The sequence below is a fragment of the Chanodichthys erythropterus genome, chromosome 15 (genome assembly GCF_024489055.1).
Source record: "Chanodichthys erythropterus isolate Z2021 chromosome 15, ASM2448905v1, whole genome shotgun sequence".
In the NCBI taxonomy this organism is placed as follows: domain Eukaryota; kingdom Metazoa; phylum Chordata; class Actinopteri; order Cypriniformes; family Xenocyprididae; genus Chanodichthys; species Chanodichthys erythropterus.
In genome coordinates this window covers 20,767,879-20,792,774 of record NC_090235.1, presented here as the reverse complement: position 1 = coordinate 20,792,774, position 24,896 = coordinate 20,767,879, and the positions used below count along the sequence as shown (strand labels likewise).

General features: G+C 38.2%; 1 protein-coding gene across 1 annotated transcript; it reads left to right on the top strand.

Moving 5' to 3' along the window:
- Window positions 1-7,267: 7,267 nt before the first annotated feature.
- col1a2 (collagen, type I, alpha 2) lies at window positions 7,268-22,339 on the top strand. Its single transcript, XM_067411523.1, has 47 exons — window positions 7,268-7,341; window positions 7,724-7,780; window positions 8,021-8,065; window positions 8,266-8,319; window positions 8,410-8,463; window positions 8,567-8,620; window positions 8,712-8,765; window positions 8,941-8,994; window positions 9,609-9,653; window positions 9,769-9,867; window positions 9,972-10,025; window positions 10,223-10,321; window positions 10,408-10,452; window positions 10,902-11,000; window positions 12,011-12,064; window positions 12,172-12,279; window positions 12,604-12,657; window positions 13,333-13,431; window positions 13,612-13,665; window positions 13,827-13,925; window positions 14,012-14,065; window positions 14,205-14,258; window positions 14,358-14,411; window positions 14,936-14,989; window positions 15,238-15,282; window positions 15,375-15,473; window positions 15,551-15,658; window positions 15,785-15,838; window positions 15,928-15,981; window positions 17,067-17,120; window positions 17,285-17,338; window positions 17,487-17,594; window positions 17,796-17,849; window positions 17,945-17,998; window positions 18,131-18,292; window positions 18,385-18,492; window positions 18,585-18,692; window positions 18,780-18,833; window positions 19,003-19,110; window positions 19,194-19,247; window positions 19,338-19,445; window positions 19,564-19,617; window positions 19,705-19,812; window positions 20,031-20,277; window positions 20,382-20,566; window positions 20,683-20,925; window positions 21,143-22,339. The coding sequence occupies exons 2-47, from the start codon at window positions 7,778-7,780 to the stop codon at window positions 21,287-21,289; spliced, it is 3,813 nt and encodes a 1,270-aa protein (XP_067267624.1). The 5' UTR covers window positions 7,268-7,341; window positions 7,724-7,777; the 3' UTR covers window positions 21,290-22,339.
- The last annotated feature ends 2,557 nt before the right edge of the window (window positions 22,340-24,896 follow it).

Here is a 24,896-nt window from a genome sequence, read left to right as displayed (position 1 = left end):
CAGAGTTAATGGAAATGTCTGTAAAAATTACTGGATAATGTCTTGGTTATTTTCAATTTTTTACAGATTTTATTTTATTTTTTAACAGTGTAGGCACTTTTTCAAGTTAGCAAGATGACTGGTAAAAGTTGACAAGTGCTTTTATTTTCTATGTAGGTAAAAAGAAATCTAATAATGCTTTTATAGTAGGAGTTTTCAGAACCTATTCCACTTCTGACAATATAAGAAACATTGAATAATGTAATTTCAGCAACTTCCACTTCACTACTTCACTTCTCAAACACTGTTCTCAAATCTTCATCTAGTCTCTCTTGAATCTGTTGAACTCCATGTTTGACTGAACATGCTGCAGTGCCTGGCCATCTCTGAAACACATTTGCTCTCATATGCTCCTCCCCTTCAATGCTTTCCCTGCTTTAACTACAAGCAAGTTGCCTGGACATTCCAGCTATGACTAATATTTTTCTGGCACACAGAAGTGAAGCCCTAAGGAAAAGAAATAGTGGAGCGCCATTTTGCGAAAACGTGTTATTCAGCTTCTTTAGCCCTAATAAGTATAATGTATATTCACAATATTTTTTATTTGCCACAGTTTATGACCGACAAGAACTTGCCAATAATAGGAGACCATAAAATCTCTCTGTAAAAATGGTTGTCTGACAATTTTTAAAAACCCAGAAAGAGTCTCCTACTTAAACAGAAAGAGTACGTGTCAAACGCATGTGGAATCTGCCTGTACAGACGTCATTAACACTTAATGACAATAATGGGTGTGAGTGTGTTACAGTCCTGCTGAGGGGTCTAATTAAGTACTCGCAGTCTATGAACTTTCCCATCCTGTCCAATTAACTATTTAAACAGTGGGTGGGCCCTAACAGACCTTGGAGTTTATTAAACTGAAGAAAACAAACATGCTTTCACATCAGTTATCATTACAGAGTTTCTATTTACACCAAATATAGCTTCATTTTGTGCCCAAAACAGTAACTCTCTTTCTGGTACTTCAAGAACACATTTACTGCAGGCTGATATAAAAAAAGGTCCCAATAAGGCAGCATCCATTTATGATTTTAATAAATACAATCATATACACTGAAAATAGTATGTTGTTTAGCTATTTGCACAAATATAATCTAATGCTATTTGCACTTGCATCTGCTCAATCATTATGAAGTGTTTAGTGAGCATGTGTTCATGGACAACACAATTGCATCTTCAATACTCTTTATAATAGTACCAATTGCAGTTTACTGACAACAGAGCATTACTGTAAACTACAATATCATGTAGTCAAAAACAGCTGATGCTCTTAGTTCAGGGGCTGTGCACACAGAACTATTGTTTTTCAGAGTAAACGCGCTAGATGGACATCTTTAACCATTGCGCATGACACTTTTCCCATCTTGCACATGACAGGCGTTCTGAAAACGCATCACTCAAGTTAAAAAAAGTTCAACTTTTAAATAAATGTGTCTCTAGACCTAGTTTTTTCATTGCATTTTTAGCAGGAAAAACATGTTTTCATACAGAATGCGTTTTTGTTGTTAAAAATGCAAGACGCAGGTCAGTGGAATGGAACGCATGTAGGTGTAGAGATGCATTTTTTGAGCGGCTGTATCCAAAATCGTCCCCTATACCCTTAAATAGGGCGCTATTTGAGAGGACAGCCATTTGTATTGGTGTCCAAAACCATCGTTGACATTATTGAGTGCATTCATTCAGTCCCACAATGCACCGTAATAATGAGTGTACAATCAGTGTATGCTCAACGGCTAGAGAATACCCATAATGCACTGCGAGTGTCGTGCCAAATAAATTCCAGCGTATTGCCAGAAGTTGGCGCCTGCAGCTGAATCATCCATCCATTCATTTTACAAACCGCTGATCCAATGTGGGTACAGCGTAATTTCATACAGGTATAAATTCCTTTTTAATTATCAATTAAGGTTTATACATAGTTTCCATGACAAGGTTCAAGATAAATATTTTCATATCTACTGGAGTTGCCATTAAACAGCAGGTTTGCACAAACTATGCAAAAGTGGAAGCCCTTTCAACGCACTAGTGTCTGAATTAGCTCTTATTCTCCTTCAAGGGAGAATGTGGGTATAGGGGGCGATTTTGAACACATCCATCTAGCTTGTGTTTACATAGAAAAAGAATGGAAAAGTAGCACAACGGAATGGAAAAAATCCATTCTGTGTGAACCAGTCCTTAATTAGTGTACATGGGGCTACAGACAGATAAATATTATTAATGATTAAAAGCTTTAAAGCACATGCATACTCATATTTATGGTTTCAATCTGGTAATAATTTCAGATTGTAAAGCAACACTGGTAGACACAGTAAATGTATGCCACCAAGGTTCTGTGTGCTTTAAAACGCCACATTCTGCAGAGGACAAGTGGTGGATTCTGGCTGCAGACATGTCTGGTCCTGTGGCCACTGAGAAAGGAGGATCTGAAATTAGATCTCTCAGACCGGCCTTTACTCTTCTGTCTAAAAGAGAACTCAAGTAAAGGTCTACAGCAAAAATCTACAGCAAGAGTTTGAAAAATGAAGGAAAAAAAGCCAGCCAGTTGGTCATCTATGTGTGGATAAAAATGGTTACACTTTATTTCGATGGTCCACTTTAGACATTCTACTAACTATAAGTAACTCTGCAAGAGTTTGGAGTAGAGTATTAGAGTATTAGTAGACTGTTAGGTTAGGGTTATGGCTAGTAGAATAAGTTGATGTAGTTGCAAAGTTACTTATAGTAGAATGTCTGTTGGAAGCATCAAAAAAAAAAAAAAGTGTTAGCAGATATTAAGCAGACAGTATCTAATACTCTAATAACTGCTAGTTGACATGCAAAGTAAGTTAGCAGAATGTCTAAAGTGGACCACTGAAATAAAGTGTTACTGAAATCTTTTCTTTTTTTATCAAATTCACTGAAAGCTAGAATGAGGGTTAAACATTTCAAACATATTTTTCAGTCTTTCTTGGCCTTACTTTATCAGATGAAACATGACTTTTTTTTAAATATAAAAATGACAATGTAATATTTTTCAATGTAATATTTTTTAAGTCATAAGGGTCTTAAGGGGTCATCACTGTTTTTCTTGTCACATGACAACAAAATGGCTTCCTGCATGTCAGTTATGTCACACTGACTTTTCCACACTGATTTGCAGGAGAATATATATATGTATGCAGTGGAGCATATTATATATATATATATATATATATATATATATATATATATATATATATATATATATATATATATATGCTCCACTGCATACTTTCTTAAGAAATAAAAATAAAATTATAAATGAATACAAAAATTTTCTTTTTCCAACAATTTCAGTCCTTTAATGATTTTTTGACTTCTTCTGAGTAATTCCACCCAGACTTATTTTTAGCACCTCAAAAATATCATGCCTTTATTCATAACCTAAAAACTTTCATCGCTGAAGAATAGTCATTTTTGGCTGAATTAAATTTTTAATGTAACTCTGAATAACCAGGAAAAAAGATCGCCATGTCACTGACCCACAGACTTTACAAAAGCTTTACTGAAAGCAAAAACAACACTAACTGCACAATGCGGCCAGCTTTTATAATTAATAGTCTGCATATAAAAAAGAAAAATGTTTCAGTGTGTGATATCTACATTGCAAATGCATTTAAGTGCAAAAAAAGTAGTTTCGTTCAAACGCGCGCGCACATTGACGGCCTGATGATAGTGATGTGTGTTTTCTCAGTGTCAAAGACTGACTCAAAACGAGTATTCTTCAGTTAGATAGGCTATATCTCCCGCTTATTCGGGGTTAGAAGCTCATTATGAAGATGCGTCAAATGCGCAAAATGTGCCAAGTGTCCGCTTGACGCGCTCGGACCCATCCATCCCATTGAAAAGCCTGAGAAAAACGGAAAGCTTTTCTCTTTTAAACCTCGACCATGTCCACGTCCTCAAAAGAATGGATCTAATTAAAACGTTGTACTCGTCATCATTGTCAGAGCATTGCCAAAGTCTGAGAGGAGAGAGAGGCAGGGATGAGGGCAGTGCTAGGATGAGAGTCATATAGACTCTCTCTCTCCCATTGGTTTGGGGGCTCACTCTGGACACGCAGTCAAGGGAACCTCCTGCCATATAAATAGGGCTGGTTGCTCTTTATTATTCTAGCATCACGGCAGCAGGTTCCTGCTAAGTTTGGAGTTTATACCACAACTGTATGCCTGCTTGAGTTAAACCAGGGCACTGCAGCACAAGGAGTCTGCATGTCGGTTTAGACATGCTCAGCTTTGTGGATACCAGGATTCTGTTGCTGCTTGCAGTGACTTCGTACCTAGCATCATGTCAATGTAAGTCTGAAATCTGCTTTTTTTTGTCTTACCAAGGATCTTAAGGCTTTTTCTTTCTTCTTCTACTGGATTTGCTCCGCTTGTTTGGTTGAACCTTGCTGGGAAATTACCTCAAGGAAAGCTAGAACTACATCTGAAGAATTGAGGCGTTTCCTTTTGGCTTTCCACTGTAAAATCCAGCGGATCTTTTTAATGGATACTTCGTGGTCTTGGATATTTTCATCTGTTGCGATTGAGAAACGGAAACACATGGCATAGTTATCAAAAACTATTATCAAAAAAGTTTAAAATGTAAATATAGACGGACAGCTGCTTAAACGTGTTTAGTTTATGGTCAGGGCGCTGTACCTCATCTTTGTCCCAGACTCCAGGAGTGTTTTTTTAATTATTTTGGTGGGGGGGGGGGTTCTGTAAAATCTGCCCCCTGCCGGCTGAAGTCTGTAACAACTCATTTAAGCAACATCATATCAAATTTACTGATTTAAATTCTTATTTAAATTAACTCTGTCCAGTGTAAAAAGCAGCAGTTGTTACTTTAAATAATATCCAAATGTTAAGACATATATATATATATATATATATATATATATATATGCAGAGTGACTTCAAATATAGGCCTATCATAAAGTAGAATTATGCCTCTAAAACACAAAAGTGTTTTAAAACGAGCTGATTTAGTAAAATATTCTTACTTTTTAATATTCTATAGATTATCTTTAGAAAACAACATTTGGCATTTAATGTGGCATTAGGTCATCACTGGGAAGTCAAATACGCCACCTGGTGGAGAATAAACGACATGACACGTAGCTGCTCCTACTGGATAAAAACTTTTTAGTTCAGTGGGTGTCACAGTTGGCACTGCAACCGGAAGGCCTAAGCATGTAAACAATACCTGATAACCTCTATAGGGTTAGTATTATCTGACAACCTCCAATGCATGTCATTCACTTGCTAAAATAAATCAATAAATACATTCAAAAATATATCAATACAGTATTATATATACAATGGGACTGGACACATTTATATATATATATATATATATATATATATATATATATATATATATATATATATATAATCAAAAGATTGCATATTTGTTAATTCACTTACTCAAATGTACTATTATTACTTTATTTGAACTCAAATTAATCAGTACTTAATTAGTAAATTAAGTACAGAAATAAATATATTAATTAGGAATAATTTTATGCTTTGGGATATAATTTTTTAGACACTACACAGTTTTTACATCCATTCGTACAGGTGTTCAATCATAAGAACAAATTTAACTGCAAGTTATTAATCTTTTACGGTTTTACATCAAAAGACACATACAAATGCACAAAATTAAATCCAGGCCTACTAAAATTAGATCCTCTCATTTTAGCAACAATGCAAAAAAAATAATAAAAAGGCATAATTCTCATCCTGTCATTTCTATTTTACACATTGATTTGTGCATGTAAGGATATTGTATTTATCATAAACATATACAATATTGTTTTATTCTTCTGAAATGCTTACATTAAGTGAAGCCTAGAATAATAAATAGTAGAACTGACTGATTTTTATAAATGTTATCGTATTTCAACAATTTGTGGAGTGCATAACTCTAATCGATCACCTCTGTCTTCCCCTTTCTCTCTGTTTTTCCGTTCTCTTCCTCCACCCCCATCTTCATCATACAGCGGTCAGTACACTCGCATGAAGTTATTTCAATTGTATTAATAGAGATATTTATCTTACCTGATCCCAAATCTCCAAACGGATGATGATATTCGGTGAAAAGATCCTTTGGTCAATCTCAAATACACCAGAGCATTTTGGATTATCGGAATTTCTGGGTTTTTCCTTCTTGCCTGTGACGGGAAGGAGGAAAACAGTGCATTGGCTCAAGCAAATGTCAGTGAAACTAGAGACCACCTTATCCTGCCTACCAGACAGCCTGGGCACAATGGACCTTTTTAGATGGCCTGCTCAAGAGGTGGACTCAAAGTAACAAAATCAACATGCTGCAGAAATTCCTCCAACCTGGTGGATTTTGCCCAGCAGTTCCCTCAAGTGGACATGTGTAGCATAAATATGGCATATTATTTGGGATTGAGTCAAACTGTTCACCTGAATATCACATAACAGTATTGATCACCAACAACAGAAGGTGCTTAAAGGAGCATGAACTTCAGTGGAACAGGCTCACTGTCCTGTTGACCTGAGGTCTGTGTGCTCCTTAAAGCACCTCTGTTGCTACCTTCATTAATATCTCAAATTAATTTCAAGCATGCAGTTAATAGTATCTACTGGACAGTGCATGTTATAACTCGTTATGCAGACTAATTTGCATGTCTGTAGTTTGAAGAACACAAGAAATGCTTTTAATATGAGCTACTGCACATCACATGACAGAATAAATAAATCCTGTATTTATTTATTCACTTTTCAGTGTGCAGTTATACAAAGGTTATGCTCATGTTTATAGTGTAGTGTAGCATATCTAACAGACTCAAACCTGAAAATGCATCCTGCACATGCATATGAAAAGCAAGTGTTCTTCATATGAAGGTCTTAATAAAGAGACAATAAAATGTTACTTTAAAACATAGCTCTCTAGCCTATTGTCTGATTATACTTTTCTATAAACAGAGCCCCAGGGGACCAAAAGGACCCAGAGGTGAGAGGGTAAGTTCATATCGTCATTTTCAGCATTATAGTTATATTTAAAATAGGCCAAATGGTACATTTCAGAGCATCATTATCTATAATGACATATGGACAGGAAAAAGCTTTCACTACATTAGCATAGTGGCTAGTTCACATCAATACTACAGATTTACCTCACATTTTAAAACATTAGAGCAATCACAACTAGCTTAATTTTGTTATTTATACTTGTTCTACACAGGGTCCTAAAGGACCAGATGGAAAACCCGGCAAACCTGGACTTCCTGGGCCTCCCGGCCCTCCTGGCCCCCCTGGTCTTGGTGGAGTAAGTTTCTTTTTTTAAACAAAAAAACTTTTCCAGACACCTGTTTTTTACATAGCGGTTGGGTGTTTAAAGCTTGCAGGTAGTTATATTCGAGGCTCATGCTCCTCCCGTTAACCCATGACCGAGTCATATTTAACATTTGACCTTTAACCTTTGCTCTGAACCTTGGCTTCAAAATGGCTGTGAGCTGTATATAGGACAGAAACAGTTTCATAATTTAAGTATGAAAAAAACAACACATTTAGAGAATGTTTGTGCCTTCCAATTCTTTCTAAATATTTTTTTTTTAATGATAGTGGAATATTAAGTTCAGTATTTTAAAATGAAAATATTCTAATACTGTTTTTTTTTTAAATAAATATTTGCTCAATTACTTTTGTAGAACTTTGCTGCTCAATATGATGGCGCGAAAGGACCTGACCCTGGCCCTGGACCAATGGTGAGTTCATATCAGCTTCAGTCCATTCAGTTGTGAATCCTTTCTCTTAATATTAAATATATGAAGTTTATATTAACTGTGTATTAAATACTTTGGTACTAAAGTAAAGACTTTTTTTGCCGTATTACTGTTGCAGTGTCCAAAGATTGTAATTTTTGATAGGCCAGCATTCATCATAACAGCTAAACCATTGCTGAGTTTTCAGGCCTCTCATGTTTACTTTCACTTTCACTTTCTCAGGGTTTGATGGGACCCAGAGGCCCATCTGGACCTCCTGGTGCCCCTGTGAGTATTTCCTTCTTTTTAACTGAATTACAAATGTAGATTTGATTCGGTCTCAATAAAAATGTAAATACAATTGAGTGATTTTGAGTAAATTATCAGTTCAATTTCATCAAATATCATTTGCATATAGCCTGTGAGTATTTATGGCTCTACAAAACTAAATGTGACATTCCTTTATTCCTTTTCCCATGAATATATAGGGACCTCAAGGATTCCAAGGACATGCTGGTGAGCCCGGAGAGCCCGGACAAGCTGTAAGTACTCTTGTTCAACACTATTTCACACAGTTTGAAAATGCCCTTTGAACTTAAAAGCTGATTTTTCCCTCTGTCATCTCATTACAGGGAGCTGTTGGTTCTCGTGGTCCTCCTGGACCTCCTGGCAAAAATGGTGAAGATGTGAGTGCTACAATATACTGAAACAATAACTTGACCATGCATTAACTTCACCAATTTATACATGCTGTGTCTCCTGACCTCCTCTTTTATATTTCTCTCCAAGGGTAACAACGGCAGACCTGGAAAACCTGGAGATAGAGGAGCACCTGGAGCACAGGTAAGGGCGTCAAAATCGACTTTTTCGTTTAAATCAAGCATGTTTGTATCTACCTCAGTAAGGAGCTTCATCTTTGCTCTTTCTTCTACAGGGTGCTCGTGGTTTCCCCGGAACTCCTGGACTTCCTGGCATGAAGGGACACAGAGTAAGTACTTAGTGTTGATTACTGACGAAAAGATAGCCATCAATTCCAACATTTCTTATAGAAGATATACTGAAGTGAGAGCTGAAACATGTAGTTTCAAGGGCTTACAGAGACGAACATGTTTTGTAAGTAATCTCCTTAGTAGCCATCTTAATCTTGATTTCTTGTTCATCAGGGTTACACTGGCCTTGATGGACGCAAAGGAGAGCCTGGTGCAGCTGGTGCTAAGGTAATAATCACACATCATATAAAAGTTTAGCAACCTAAAGTTTGTGTGTTTGTTTGTTTTTAATGCCATGGCGGCTTCTGTGGCTATTTTCATGGCGAGAAAAAAATATTACATCAGGTTTTTACAATTTACTTTTGCAAAAAACATGGTTTAACTTAGTTTCTTTCAAAATATTAACTGAATAAAATGGGTTTCTCACAGTGTTAAACCCAGCACAAACTAAAAAAAACATGCTTCAAAGATGCTAATATTAAAAACTTCAATATTAATATAATAATATTTTAATATTAAAAACTAAAAAGCATCTCAGATTATAAAGAAATGAACCTACTGCTTTCAAAATTCATAAAGTAATTCAGTTTAGTGGAATCAAAGTGCAATTCAAGCCAACTTTCATGTATGCATGAAAGAAAGTGCACTTGCTAATGCTTTACATAAAAAATATTTGTTTTTTAGGTTCTGACTTGTGAAGATTTTATGTATAAAAGATGTTATAAAAATAACATGCATTATTATTATTGATAATATTACTCATAATGTAGAGTGCATTTAATGAATAACTTCAAATCGATTGTGTCATATTCTAAAGGCTCATGTTTGTCTCTTTTCATCAGGGTGAGAATGGTGCTCCTGGATCAAACGGAACCCCCGGACAGAGAGTAAGTCAAATATTATAATTTACTCAGTCATATAAAAATGCTTAATGCATATCCCAATACATACCAACTTCATCCCTTCATCTTCAGCTCTTACCTCATTCCTCTTGTTGCACAGGGTGGTCGTGGTCTTCCTGGTGAGAGAGGTCGTGTTGGCCCTTCTGGCCCAGCTGGTGCTCGCGGTGCTGATGGCAACACTGGTCCTGCTGGCCCTGCTGTGAGTGGACTGGCTGCCCTTTGACCCTCCTGTCTCCTAAAATGTGCCTTATGGCATAATCCTGAAGTATTCTAGTAGAAGTAACACATCTTCTCTCCTCTCAGGGTCCTTTGGGAGCAGCTGGTCCTCCCGGTTTCCCTGGTGCTCCTGGACCTAAGGTATGAGTGACAGCTCAAAACTAAATTAGACACCTCTGCATTAAAAGAATATGCCAGAAGATAAGCTAATACTGGCAGTTCATATCATTTGATTAGATCTCATGCTCTACTTATATAATACCTTTCCTTAATTTATCATAGCAACCATCCTTCTTTTGAAATCTGTAATTTACAATGTCTATAATAATATTTCACAGGGAGAAGTCGGACCTGCTGGTCCCTCTGGCCCATCTGGACCTCAGGGACAAAGAGGAGAGCCAGGCACAAATGGTGCTGTGGGCCCAGTTGGACCCCCTGTAAGTGCATTTTAAATAGTTTGCAGATAAATTCGTCTGATTTTCATGATATAAAAAATAATCTGTCTCTCTTTGTACTTTTACAGGGTAATCCTGGTGCTAACGGTATCAATGGTGCTAAGGGAGCAGCTGTGAGTTTCCATACATTTTATACTACTAAATATTACCTAAATATGTTCACAAGAAATGTACTAATCAATTATGGTAAATAATTGCCAAATTAGAATTATTTTTTGCAGTATTTTAAAGGTACACTATGTAACTTTTTTTTTTGTTCATGGTGTATTTCACATCATGAATCCATCTTCCGAACCGTGTTTTTTCTTTTCCTGAATAACTACCTGCGTAACCCATCACAGACATAAACAGAGAAGACACATGCAGTTAACATAATGTACCTTTAAGTTTCAAACTAGCTTAAGTGTCAAAATTCATAGTAAAACAGATGACATTGCATTTACTCTACTGTCTAAACTTGAAAGCAGTGTGCTTTATCTTAAAGTAACACTGCTATGTATCCAACCTTTTTAAATGTTAGTTCTTCCTAGTTTTTTAAATATATTTCTGATGTCTTCCACAGGGCCAACCAGGAGTTGCTGGTGCCCCTGGTTTCCCTGGCCCAAGAGGAGGCCCTGGCCCCCAGGGACCTTCTGGAGCTTCTGGCCCAAGAGGTCTTGCTGTGAGTACCATGTGATTCATCACAATGTGTATTAATGATGTACCCAATTGTTAGCAGCCATTTTGGGGTTTTGGCTGGAAGAAAAAAACAGGCTGGAAAGTTAACTTTAAAGGCCTGTTCACACCAAGAACGATAAATATAAAGATAAATGTAACGATAACTACAGTAGCGTCCACGACAAAGTACGATATCGTTATGTTTATTCTAAGCGCATGCTGCAGGTTTGTCATCTGCCGCTTTAAATGTTACAACTGTTTAAGGCAAAATGGATTCTAATTGGCTGTCAATTATTTTTATCATTCATCAGCTGGAAAAACGATTCTGAAAGTGAATCCAATTATTTCATTTCTCTATTTTGATTCATGATTTCATTTTCATTTTCTCAGCTATATCGATATAGCTGTGCTGTGAACTCTGCTATTCTTTTACATTGAGGACAATTTTTAGAACTATATCTTTATGGTTATCACAACAGTGGTGTGAACGGGCCTTAACAGATTCATTATCAAAAATTCTGACATGGAGAAAAAGCAGCTTTCAGGTTTATATTTTTAAAAAGGACACGTTTTCAATTGATAACACACCCACACCTACACAACGATCCAAAATTGCACAACAATCATGATATGGAAGTATTTTGCAGTCAAATTTATAGAACATAGATCAACAGTAACATAATAACATAGGTCTTTAGGTCTATACATTCGTTTTTATTTAAACAATATTTTACGAAAATAGTTTTGAGATTAGATGTTAATCACGAATTGAGCGAGGAACAGTTTTAATCACTTATTATACATTAAAGGTAGTATGAAGGTAATTCTACTAAATCATCCCAATTTAACATTTTCTGTTGCTGTTTTTTGTTTTGTTTTTCATTTTGGTGTCTCTGCTGTCTATTCTTTGTTCATTCATGAATTTTTAACAATTAATTTGTTACATGATTTGTAACATCTCATAAGTGGAACACTAAAACAATGTTCTAACCTTTGAACTGTTTTGCTGCTCAGGGTGACCCTGGACCCGTTGGAGTGAAGGGAGATTCTGGTGTCAAGGGTGAGCCTGTGAGTGAACACACTTTCAAACATCTCAACATATTTTATAAAGCATGCAGTCGGTGCTCTAGCTGAATGCCCGTGTTCACTTCCTTATTTGCCTGCTTCCTGTACAGGGTAGTGCTGGTCCTCAGGGACCCACTGGTCCTTCTGGTGAAGAGGGCAAGAGAGGCCCAACTGGAGAGCAGGGATCTACTGGACCCTTGGGAATGCGTGGACCTAGAGTAAGTTTGATCTTGTTTTCATCAATTGCACGTGTCACAGAGAGAATGGAAAAGCTTCACTATCGTTATTAGAGTACTATAGGGACAAAAACAAAATAATAAAAATGTGGACGAGGAACAGATCTGAAAGAAAAAGTACAAGAAGTACAGAAAATAAAAAAAGAATACAGTGGATTAAGTGAGAGCTCTTCCTGTAAGAATAATGCATCTATTGAACTTGATCCTATGGTTAATTGTTAGCATAAAGTATGCTCATATATGTAATTGGTTATGGTTTTTTATTATTTATTTTTATTAATCTATGCACATTCATGTTTCTTGCAGGGAGCCGCTGGTACTCGTGGTCTGCCCGGTCTGGCTGGGAGATCGGGCCCAATGGTAAGGTTCATGTGATATTAAACATCCTGTTCTGTATTGAATCAAACTACAGTATTGGCCAAAAGTGCTGTCCGGAGAGGATATTTTTTTTTAATGACCCTACTATTTTGATTAAACCATCAAAATATGAGAAAAATATCTTATATTTGGCAAAATGGCAAACTACATCTACAGGTTTAATATTACTATGCAAAAAATGCATAAAACACAAAAAGCTAAAAAGGAAAAAAACAGTATATTTAGCTGTTCTCTCTTGTTTTTGCATGTGTTCATAGTTTCTTTGTATGAAAGCCTGGCCAAAAATTATGTCCACACAATTTGGCATGTTTCATTGCGTTATCACAAATAAAACTATTGACTACAAGCACAACTATGCAATATGCTTACAAAATCTTTAACAAATTTTTAATAATATTTGAATAAAGGGTGAAGATGTGCATTTTTCTATGGCAGACATCACTTTTGCCCACTAGTATATGTGCATATACAATCTGACTGTCATTTAGCTGCTTTAGAAAAGCATAGATCACTAATCTAAAGGTCATTTAAAAATGAATTTAAAATAAATAAAACTAAATAACATATTTACACAATGATAGTCTCTAAAAATCCATGCAGTTTCACATTGTTCTGATGCTTTTTTAAAACACTAACCTTTGGAATCTTGTACCTCAGGGCATGCCTGGTGCCCGTGGTGCCACTGGTGCCCCTGGAGCCCGTGGACCTCCTGGAGATGCTGGTCGTGCTGGTGAGCCTGGTCTTGTTGGGGCCAGAGTGAGTATCACAATTAGCCTCCCACTACTTTTTATCTATTCACTCCATTATGACAAGGAAAATCTGTAGATTACAAACCAAGACACATATGAAATGCACCTAATCTCTACAATTCTACAGGTACATTTTGAGATAAGTCATTCTTGATATAAACAACACCTTCATCTTGTATCTTTTAAGGGTCTCCCTGGTAGCCCTGGCAGTTCTGGACCCCCTGGAAAGGAAGGGCCTGCTGTGAGTACAATCGCAGTTTATATTTTTTAGTTACCCTAAGTAATTTCTGTAAACATGCAATGAAAAAAATTTATAATGAAATCAAGGACAAAAAATATTAGTAATATTATGAGCATTGTGCTTTGTGTGCACTCATCACCAATTTATATGCCATATTCTAGGGTGCCGCTGGTCAAGATGGTCGCTCCGGCCCCCCTGGCCCAACTGGACCCAGAGGCCAGCCTGGTAATATTGGATTCCCCGGTCCTAAGGGACCTTCTGTAAGTAATGACTCTATTTTGTGCATTTCATCTTTATTTAGAGCTTCAAAAAGTATCATTGAGCTTATCAATAAACCTCCTTGCAGGGCGAGGCTGGCAAGCCTGGTGAGAAGGGACCTGTTGGCCCAACTGGACTGAGAGTAAGTATTTCAGAGAGAAATAGAGAGAGAGAGAGAGAGAGAGAGAGAGAGGAATATATGCTATTCATCAGTATCATTCTCAAGGAGCAAATTATTGGTTATTGAGCAGCTCTGATTCAGTTCCTTACTTTTCACTTAGGGTCAACCTGGTCCTGATGGTAACAACGGCCCTGCTGGTCCCGTCGGACTTGCTGTAAGTAGGCCATCTTAAATTTTCTGAAAAAACTATCTATGTGGATTAGCACATGATCAATTTTTCTGATTGCTAACAAATTGTTGTCTTCTCAATTAGGGTGGCCCAGGTGAGAAAGGAGAGCAGGGACCCTCTGGTGCTCCTGGTTTCCAGGTGAGTGTCACGTCATGCCTGCTGAAACTTTTACAAGCATTTTTTGAAGATTATATATGGTCTTCATTCAAACGAAAACTTTGCTAAAAGTACTGAAGTTAAATCTAAGAATTGTTTCTCAAACTTTCTTGTCTTATGTACACCCATAACCCTATCTGCAGGGCTAGAGTACCCTCTATTTACAGCAAATGTGGCCAGAAACATGTTCCTTTTAACTTATATTACGCTGCATATCCTTTAGCATAATCACAAATATTATTAAAGCGGTTGTTATTACAATGACTGACTTTCAAACTAAAAACAATCAATACAGTGGGTGAAAAAACTTAGTTCACAGGCCATTGTAAGCAATGCAGACAAAAGCAAAATCAAAAGGTTTCCTTGTATCCCTTGGGTTTACCAAAGGTTGGGAATCACTGTCATAGTCAAATAGCATAAGATAAAGTTGTAATAGTCTTGTATGCATTCTACCCATTTATCTAGTGACTTCTCAACAACTTATGTCGCTCATTCAACTTTAACAGGGTCTTCCTGGCCCCGCTGGACCTGCTGGTGAGGCTGGCAAGCCCGGAGATAGAGTAAGTTCTTGTCACGATGAACATCTTGCATTCAATATATAATGAAAATAAATATAAATTACTTAACACTGAATATTTGGTGATGATGAGTCAATTCTTACTTTAGAGCATGTTTTACCCATATTTTATTGGAGAATGAGAATTTATTGTTCTCAAAGCTCAGCTGCTATGCAGCTTATGCGGTTATTCACTTGCATAATATTGGATGTCATGCAAATCATTTACAAATATTCAACATCTCTCAACAGGGTATCCCTGGAGATCAAGGTGCATCAGGACCTGCTGGCGTGAAGGTGACCTACCTATCTCTGATTTCTTGTTCTATGTTTATTTTCACATTCAGGAAAATAAATGACTGTTCTTCCTACCTTTTATCACTGTTTAGGGAGAGCGTGGTAACCCTGGACCCGCTGGCGCTGCTGGCGCTCAGGGACCCATTGGTGCTCGTGGCCCTGCTGGTACTCCTGGCCCTGATGGAAACAAGGTAGATATACGTGTTACCACACATCATCCAGACAGATCATTTATATGAGTATAACTGACAAAATATGTATTCTACAGGGAGAGCCTGGTGCAGTTGGAGCTGCTGGTGCCCCTGGACACCAGGGAGCTGCTGGCATGCCTGGTGAACGTGGTGGCGCTGGTACCCCTGGACCTAAGGGAGAGAAGGTATGCGTTAGAGCAAAGCTCATGGTCTCCATAATGATGAAACGGCTATGGTGAGAATTTTCGATGTACTTGTACACCAAACCTGTATGACTTCTATCTGACTGAAAACATTTATCTAATACACAGGGTGAACAAGGATACAGAGGACTAGAGGGCAATGCTGGAAGAGATGGTGCCCGTGTAAGTATACCATGTACCTTTTCTCATTTTATATTTAATAACAAAATTGCATACATTTTGATTCTGTGGTACTTTTCTTTAATTTGCAGGGTGCTCCTGGACCCAGTGGACCCCCTGGACCCGCAGGTGCTAATGGTGACAAGGTAAAGAGCATTTTCTCAGCTGTTATGTGTGATCAAAGCAGAGAATCAAAAGCGACATCATTAAAATGATTATATTTAATGGCATGCCACTAACAGAACGTTAAAAAAGATTCTTGAAGTTCTCAAGGGGCATGTAATTTGCCTCCTTGACCCACTACTTGAAGAAACCCCTGCTTGCAATTGTCACAATATGGCTAAAATGAAGAGAATCACTCCTGCCCTCTGCTGGAAAATTCAAACAATATTCCGTCATTCAAAAACAGGAGTTTGGTTAATGCCATTATACGACCGATTCATTTTCACTGTTTTTTATTTGATTATCACCTACAATCTCTGGAAATATTTAACAATGGTGATCAACAGTGTATGATTCTTACTATATGATAAACAGCGATTAAACTTTGCTGCAGTTTTTTACTCCTCAAATATGACACAGATCTGTTTTTAGATGACAGTGTGAATGGAAAAAAGGACATTTTCATTTCTGCTCTAGACCACTTGCACGTGTTAACAAATTAGAAACATGTACGTGTTTTTCTTTTCCATCAAAGTGATGCACATGAAGCACTGCACAAGTGCAAAACATACATTTATATATATATATATATATATATATATATATATATATATATATATATATATATATATATATATATATATATATATATATATATTGATGTGCATTAGGTCTCAAATGTGGCTTTGAACAGTAAAAACAGCTGAAATTCTAATGCATTGATTTAAGACTGGAAGTCCAATGCTCTTCTAATTTCTTAGGACAAAAACATACTAAATGTCAAGTACTGTGAAATTTGTTCAGCATGATTAAGGTGTTTTAGGACTCTCACAAATTTAGAACAAATGGGCCTCATTTAATTAATTTGAACAGCTTCACAAAAAAATGGAATAGGGACTACTTTTGGCATGAATGTAGCTGAACTGTTTTGATGGATCTCCAAAATGATTTGAATGACAAGTACTTCCTTGGGACTTGGGACAGTTAATTAACTTGGAAGACTGGCAAAAGTACAAAAAGTATTTGTGAAGATCATTTTGATCAAACTTACCTCTGTGTTCTCTTTCAGGGTGAGACTGGCTCCTTCGGTCCTCCTGGACCTGCTGGTGCTCGTGGTGCTCCTGTGAGTATTATGACCTTTTTTTTTTAATCACACATTGTCACATTTATCACACATTGATACCATGATCCTTTCAATCTTACAGATTGTCCAAAATTGAGGAACGGACTAGAAAAAAATAACTGTTCATAAGCTGCTATTCATGCTCGTCTTGTCTTGTCTTTTAGGGGGAGCGTGGTGAGTCTGGCCCTGCTGGACCTTCCGGATTTGCTGGACCCCCTGTAAGTCCACATGAATTCTGCTAAAGTCTGCTACTAAAGAATGCTTCTTAGCAATTCATACATTAAATTTAAAAGTCCAAATCAGCTTTTTTCAAAACTCTGAACAGACATGCAGTGAAAACTGACATGGAGACAATGTGTCTTGTAGGGTGCTGATGGTCAGACTGGACAGAGAGGTGAGAAAGGACCTGCTGGTGTAAAGGGTGACGCTGGACCCCCTGGCCCTGCTGGTCCCGCTGGCAATACTGGACCCCTCGTAAGTTTGATACTACATTTAATATGGCACATTAAGTGTCGAAGAAAAGTGCCTAACTGAGACTTTACTTCTTGGGTATAATTGTAGTAGTATTGATAAATGATGTTTCAGTCAAGGATTTCTAGTCAACACTTCCAAGCAAGGATTTATATACCTCTTTTGTGATTTTGAACTTGTATTAAATGTCTTGTGTGTCTTTAGGGTCCTTCTGGTCCTGCTGGCCCACCTGGTGCCCGTGGTGACAGTGGTCCCCCTGTAAGTATGCTTTTATGAGAGTTTATGGAGTTTTCATTTGTTTTGTTGTATGACATTTACTACATGTGACCCATGAATTTCTGGCTCTATCCTAGGGTCTGACTGGCTTCCCTGGTGCTGCTGGCAGAGTTGGACCTCCTGGTCCTTCTGTGAGTAATATCAGATAACTATAAATGAACTTGTTCTGACCTAAAACTTCAGATCCTCCGCTTGCTTCATTTCAAGATATAATGCTATCTTTATGGTCTCACATGAAATCTGGTTTTCTTCCCAACCATTAGGGTATTGTTGGACCTGCTGGTCCCACTGGTGCTCCTGGAAAGGATGGCCCACGTGGTGCTCGTGGTGACGTTGGCCCTGCTGGTCCCCCAGGAGAGAATGGAATGATTGGACCCCCAGGTCTTGCTGGTGAGAAGGGATCTCCTGGAGAGTCTGGCGCACCTGTAAGTACTAGTTGAACAAGCCAGACCATGTTAATTGCAAAGTATTAAGTATATACCATGTCTCATGATAAACTTGTTCCGTTTAAAAATAGGGAGCACCTGGACCTGCTGGGCCTCAGGGTCAGCTGGGATCTCAGGGATTCAATGGTCTTCCTGGCTCCAGAGGTGACCGTGGTCTTCCTGGTGGCCCCGGTGCTGTTGTAAGTGCACTGAACAATGTCCTGATTTTGTCCAATCAGGTCAAACTAACTTGTTACAAGGTAAATATTGATGATTTTTTTGTGTACTTTAGGGTGATGCTGGAAGAGTTGGCCCTGCTGGTGCCCCTGGTGCCCGTGGTCCTGCTGGCAACATTGGCATGCCCGGTATGACTGGTCCTCAGGGTGAGGCTGGACGTGAGGTGAGTAACAGTTTTACTTCATCTTAAGAATTTGCAGGGTACTTTTTTTTATACAATATTTACATATGCTTCTGTGTTGTTTTGTAGGGAAGCCCTGGTAATGATGGACCTCCTGGCCGTCCTGGTGCTGCTGGCCTTAAGGTATACAGCTCTGATATGAATTCCGACAACGCATTTATCCATATTGGTCCATCACTAGCTTATCGTATGACTGTTGTCTTGTAATAAATCTTAAAGTTTTATTAACAGAACAGATTGTGTTATATATAAATGACAAAAAGTAACTGAACTGGACTATTTCAACTGCCAGGGTGATCGTGGTGAGCCTGGTTCTCCTGGATCCGCTGGACCTGTTGGTGCTCCTGGACCCGCTGGACCATCAGGCGCTGTTGGCAGACCCGGAAACCGCGGTGAATCTGTATGTGTCACTGAACAAAACCATAGCATTTACTGAATTATAAACAAATAAACTAAACAATCTCTCCTTTACACACCCTTCAGGGACCTTCTGGTTCTGCTGGCCCTGTTGGACCTGCTGGAGCAAGAGGTGCACCTGTAAGTGTGTCAGACAGAGTGACCCAGGAAATAGCTTCTTAGAAAGTTTCTTCCTTTTTAATTACTTCCTGTGTCTCTCTTGTTTAACAGGGCCCTTCTGGAGCTCGTGGTGAGAAGGGTGTTGCTGGAGACAAAGGAGAAAGAGGCATGAAGGGACTTCGTGGACATCCTGGTCTGCAGGGAATGCCCGGACCCAATGTAAGTGGCCCAATGTAGCTTTGCTGATAAGCTTCAATGTCTTTTTCCTGTTAGAACAGATTATTAATGATTGAGCATAAAAGACTCCAGAACTAGAACAAATGTAACTGTCTTACAGGGTCCTTCTGGTGACAGTGGCCCTGCTGGTATTGCTGGTCCTGCTGGTCCAAGAGTAAGAAACTTTCCCATTCTCCAGACTTAAGATTTTATCATGAAATTGAGGAAATTAGCATAATTGTTGTCTGCAATTTGTCTTCAGGGCCCAGCTGGTCCTAATGGTCCCCCTGGTAAGGATGGTTCAAATGGCATGCCTGGTGCTATTGGACCCCCTGGACACCGTGGTCCTCCTGGTTATGTTGGACCTGCTGTAAGTAAATATACATTTGAGTATTTCTTTGACATTTTTCAATTCATGTTTCCAGAGACAACTAAGTCTGAACAATAAGACAACAAAAGAAAACAAATACATGGAATACATATAATATAGAAAATACCATACCTTACCTTGAGATGTAATGTAGAGAAAACATGAAGTTGTAACCATAAATATGATATGTAGTTAATCAATGGTGTGTTTGACTGCAGGGTCCTCCTGGATCTCCTGGTCTTCCCGGACCCCCTGGCCAAGCTGGTGGTGGATATGACACATCTGGTGGCTATGATGAGTACAGAGCTGACCAGGCCTCTCTCAGGGCCAAGGATTATGAGGTGGATGCCACCATCAAGTCCTTGAACACTCAGATTGAGAATCTGCTTTCCCCTGAGGGCTCAAGGAAGAACCCTGCTCGTACCTGCCGCGACATCAGGCTGAGCCACCCAGAATGGAGCAGCGGTAAGTGACCAAAGCAATTTCAGGTCTTTCTTTTTCCAGTAGCTCTAACACTCTTACTGCTTCTGACTTTCCCTAATTATCTGTGTTGCTTTCTTCCCCTGTAGGTTTCTACTGGATCGACCCCAACCAGGGCTGCACCATGGATGCCATCAAGGCTTACTGCGACTTTTCTACTGGACAGACCTGCATCCACCCCCACCCCGAGAGCATCCCACAAAAGAACTGGTACAGAAGCTCCCAGGAGAAGAAACACATTTGGTTTGGCGAGACCATCAATGGTGGTACTGAGGTAAGTGACAGTATTTCACAACCGTTGGGGAAGTCAGAAAGGACAAAATAAATTACTGTTCAAGATTTATAAAGAGAAAGCAGTCTGAAGGTTGCATTCTGCCATTCTCTTTTCAGTTTTCTTACAATGATGAGACCCTGAGCCCACAGTCCATGGCTACTCAGCTGGCCTTCATGCGCCTGCTGGCCAACCAGGCAGTCCAGAACATCACCTACCACTGCAAGAACAGCATCGCCTACATGGATGCTGAGAATGGAAACCTGAAGAAGGCTGTGTTGCTGCAGGGCTCCAACGATGTGGAGCTCAGGGCGGAGGGCAACAGCCGCTTCACTTTCAGCGTCCTAGAGGATGGCTGCAGTGTAAGTTCTCTTTTTACACTTTGATTAAACAGACAAACTCTTCATCCAGTTAGCAAAAAATATATTAATATTATAGTCATAGAGGATAGTGTTCTGTATGCACGTGAGACAGACTGTCACAATTACATTTTTACATCACAGCATGTTTATGACAGTTTGATTTTTGGCAAAAAACACGTCACTTAACATGTTTTGTCTCTTTGTTGCATCCCTGCAGAGACACACTGGCCAGTGGAGCAAGACAGTCATTGAATACAGAACGAATAAACCATCTCGCCTTCCCATCCTCGACATTGCACCTTTGGACATTGGTGGCGCAGATCAAGAGTTTGGTTTGGACATTGGCCCAGTCTGTTTCAAATAAATAGACTCATGATAAATTAAACAAGAGAAAGAAAGAAAAAAGAAAAATCTCTGCCCTTCTTTCTGTGTTTTTTATACTGAATGCTGATTTTTTTCTGCAAATCCACTTGCTTAAGCTGGGCTCTATCGGAGAGGACCAATGGACTGAACGGAGCATTGCGCAATTCAAATTAATACAGCAGCCCAAAGAGACGCGGGATAACACCATGTTATGGGACATGTCATCATTTTGTAAAATAAAAGAAGTGTAATAAAACCAATGAAAGTATACATCACTTTGTGGTCTTTGTATATCTTCCAAAGAGGAAGTTTAAAACCACAATTTCCGTAAGGTTTAAACTACCTCATGTGTAAAGGAAAATAATAATCAACATCCTAGTTGTCACAAGTTGGTACTAAGGCTTCAAGTTCTGTCCTGTTTCAAAGGTGCTCCAATACTTGAAGCAGTGATATTATATGGTGCTAAACATGCAGCTGTGGAGAAAACCACTGTTACTGTATTACTTTGTATTGTCTCTGAGGAATATTGCACAGGTCCCCCTGATAACCCCATTTTTAAGCAGGTGGAATATTCCTAAACCTGATGTTTGTCTGGTTTTTACTTTTTGTTTCATTTGTTTTTGTTTTCTCAGAGTTTTGTTCGGATTTTTTTTTTTTTTTTTAATTTTGTTCAGGCATTACAATCTTTTACGCCCCCAGTGTTAATACTGACAGCACAGTTCGTCCATTTTAAAGGGTTGCAGAGGCCTCTCTCAAAACAAACCACAACAAAGTTTATTGTACCTATTTTGTATATGTGAGATGTTTAAATAAATTGTGAAAAGTTCTGAAAATAAAGCATGTCCGATGTTCCGAAACACGTTATTCTATGAGTTAAGTGCTTTAATGTTGAAAAAGATGTCTGACTTAATTGGACATTCTGGATGCCTGCCTGATTTCTAATTCTTAAATTGACTAGCAAAGGATTTTAATGTGTTTATTTTCAAAACATGAAATGGGTTTTCTATTTTATTCAAAGAATGGGTGTTTGTCTTTGCAAATATTATTTTGAATTACCGTACGGAGCTTATTTTCCTCTGTTCTTAGCTATGACATGTTTTTTTAGATGGCAAAATCTTTCTCACTTTTGGATCAAATAAAAAGGCAGTCACAGCAACTTGGCATGTTTGTATTTGTAGAGAATCCAAACATGTAGATTTTTACATAGAAAAGATAACATTGAATGCCATACTTTGTAGCAAATACAATACCAAATAGCATTCCTGCCAATCCAAAACAGAACAGGTTTCTTTTCTTCACTCACATGTATTAACACGTCATGAGGTTCAAGAGGGCTACTGTACATTTTTTGAAAGCACCCACTTCTGACCTAACTCAGTGGGAGCCAATTCCACAATCCCCTACTAAACTAAAGATAAAGGTTGTGTCCAAAATCACCCTTATACCCTTATATAGTGCACTATTTGTGGAGCCATTTGTAGTGGTGTCCAAAACCATAGTGGACATTATCGAGTGACAGGAAGTGCGTGCGAAAGACTGTCTTAGGTCTAACAAACACTAAATTCACACTCTATTTTACTGCTTTGGAATGGTATTTGATGTTAAGAGTATCCCATCATTCATCATGTTCAGGAATTCACATGCTCAGATATACAGGAAAACATTTCAGTGTAAGGTAAATGAATTAGATATTACATATAGGGTTGAATTCATGTTGATTGGACACTTTTTGCCATTGAGATGACTGGGAAAAAGTGTACCACTCAACTTGAATTCACCCTAAATTTCATAGTAAAATGCAAAGTGTTGCATATTTTATTGACAGAGACGAAAATAATTTACAACTGCTTTTTTATCACTTCATTAGATGTACCACAGTTAAATTGTGGTGTATGTTACAGTACACAGACACTACTGAACATTTAGAAATGTATCTTAATGTTCAAAGTATTTTAAAAAATCTAAACGTGTAAATAAAACTCTGTAAAACTTTACTTGCACTATAAGCATGTCCCATCAAGTAATCAAAAGTTCAACAAATACTTGCGGTCTTCACACCTGCTTGAATATTTGGACCAAACACAAGAAAAATACTTCATGTAAGTACTTAGACAAGTGGCCAATTGCAAAGACAGCAAGTGTGGGCATTGGGACAGGCCAGATGCATGAATTCCCACATCTTGCCAGAAGATGGAGTCCACAGAACTTCTGGGCCTCACTGTTTTCTCCAAGTAGTGCTCACTGCAGAGCCAAATGATAGCATCAGCAGGAAGAATGGGTAAATTTTGGGTCACTCGCCTCAGTAGGCTATGTGTGCAGTAAACATTTAGTCACTGTTAAGTCAAATATCCAAATGTCAGTTTTATATATTATATTTCCTGTCGCTGATTACGTTACCCTCCAGTGGACGTAGTTCTCATAGTAATATAACATGTCACGCTCTGTCTCAGTTGCCTGTATCCACTTTTGTGTCCTTAAACGCTTGTTTTTTGGGTCAACAACTTATAAAAACTTCTGTGTTTTTGGTTCTGGGTTTTTTTTAGCTTGTTTTCTGTACACCTTGTCACATAGCAGCTTTTAGACAGTGTTCTGTTTTACAGTATGTTATTAGTCAGAAATAACAAGGAGGCAGCTTCACGCAATACAAAGTCAATGGAGATGGTTGGATTGTCCCACCCATTGGCTTTCATGTTTTTCGTGCACTCCTTCAGTTAATTAAATTTTGGATACAGTCCAGATTTTATGACATGGGCAGGGCTAAGGGTGGTATTACAGAATATAGCTAAAATCTGACTGGCTTCAGGCCTTTGTCCTGGATAATTATTGATTTTACTGGGTAGGAGCCACAAGATTTATATAACTTAAAAGGGTTAGTTCACCCAAAAATGAAAATTCTGTCACTTTACTTACCCCCATGCCGTTCCACACCCGTAAAACTTTCATTAATCTTTGGAACACAAATTAAGATATTTTACTTGAAATCCGATAGCTCCGTGAGGCCTTCATAGGGAGCAATGACATTTCCTCTCTCAAGATCCATGAATGTACTAAAAACATATTTAAATCAGTTCATGTGAGTACAGTGGTTCAATAATAATATTATAAAGCGACGAGAATATTTTTGGAGTGCCAAAAAAACAAAATAACGACTTGTTTAGTGATGGCCGATTTCAAAACAATGCTTCAGGAAGCATCGGAGCACAAATGAATCAGTGTATCGAATCTGCTGTTCGGAGCGCCAAAGTCACGTGATTTCAAACGCTGGCAGTTTGACACGCGATCTGAATCATGATTCGACACACTGATTCATTTATGCTCCGATGCTTCATGAAGCATTGTTTTGAAATCGGCCATCACTAAATAAGTCATTATTTTGTTTTTTTGGCGCTCCAAAAATATTCTCGGCACTTTATAATATTAATATTGAACCACTGTACTCACATGAACTGATTTAAATATGTTTTTAGTACATTCTTGGATCTTGAGAGAGGAAATGTCATTGCTCCCTATGGAGGCCTCACGGAGCCATCGGATTTCAAGTAAAATATCTTAATTTGTGTTCCGAAGATTAACGAAGGTCTTACGGGTGTGGAACAGCATGAGGGTAA

What these genes read in the sequence shown, in the direction of transcription:
- col1a2 (XM_067411523.1), top strand. An exon ending in CTGGAAAGGAAGGGCCTGCT is followed by an intron (nt 13,666 to 13,826) that starts GTGAGTACAATC and finishes GCCATATTCTAG; the next exon opens with GGTGCCGCTGGTCAAGATGG. An exon ending in CCGGAAACCGCGGTGAATCT is followed by an intron (nt 19,111 to 19,193) that starts GTATGTGTCACT and finishes CACACCCTTCAG; the next exon opens with GGACCTTCTGGTTCTGCTGG.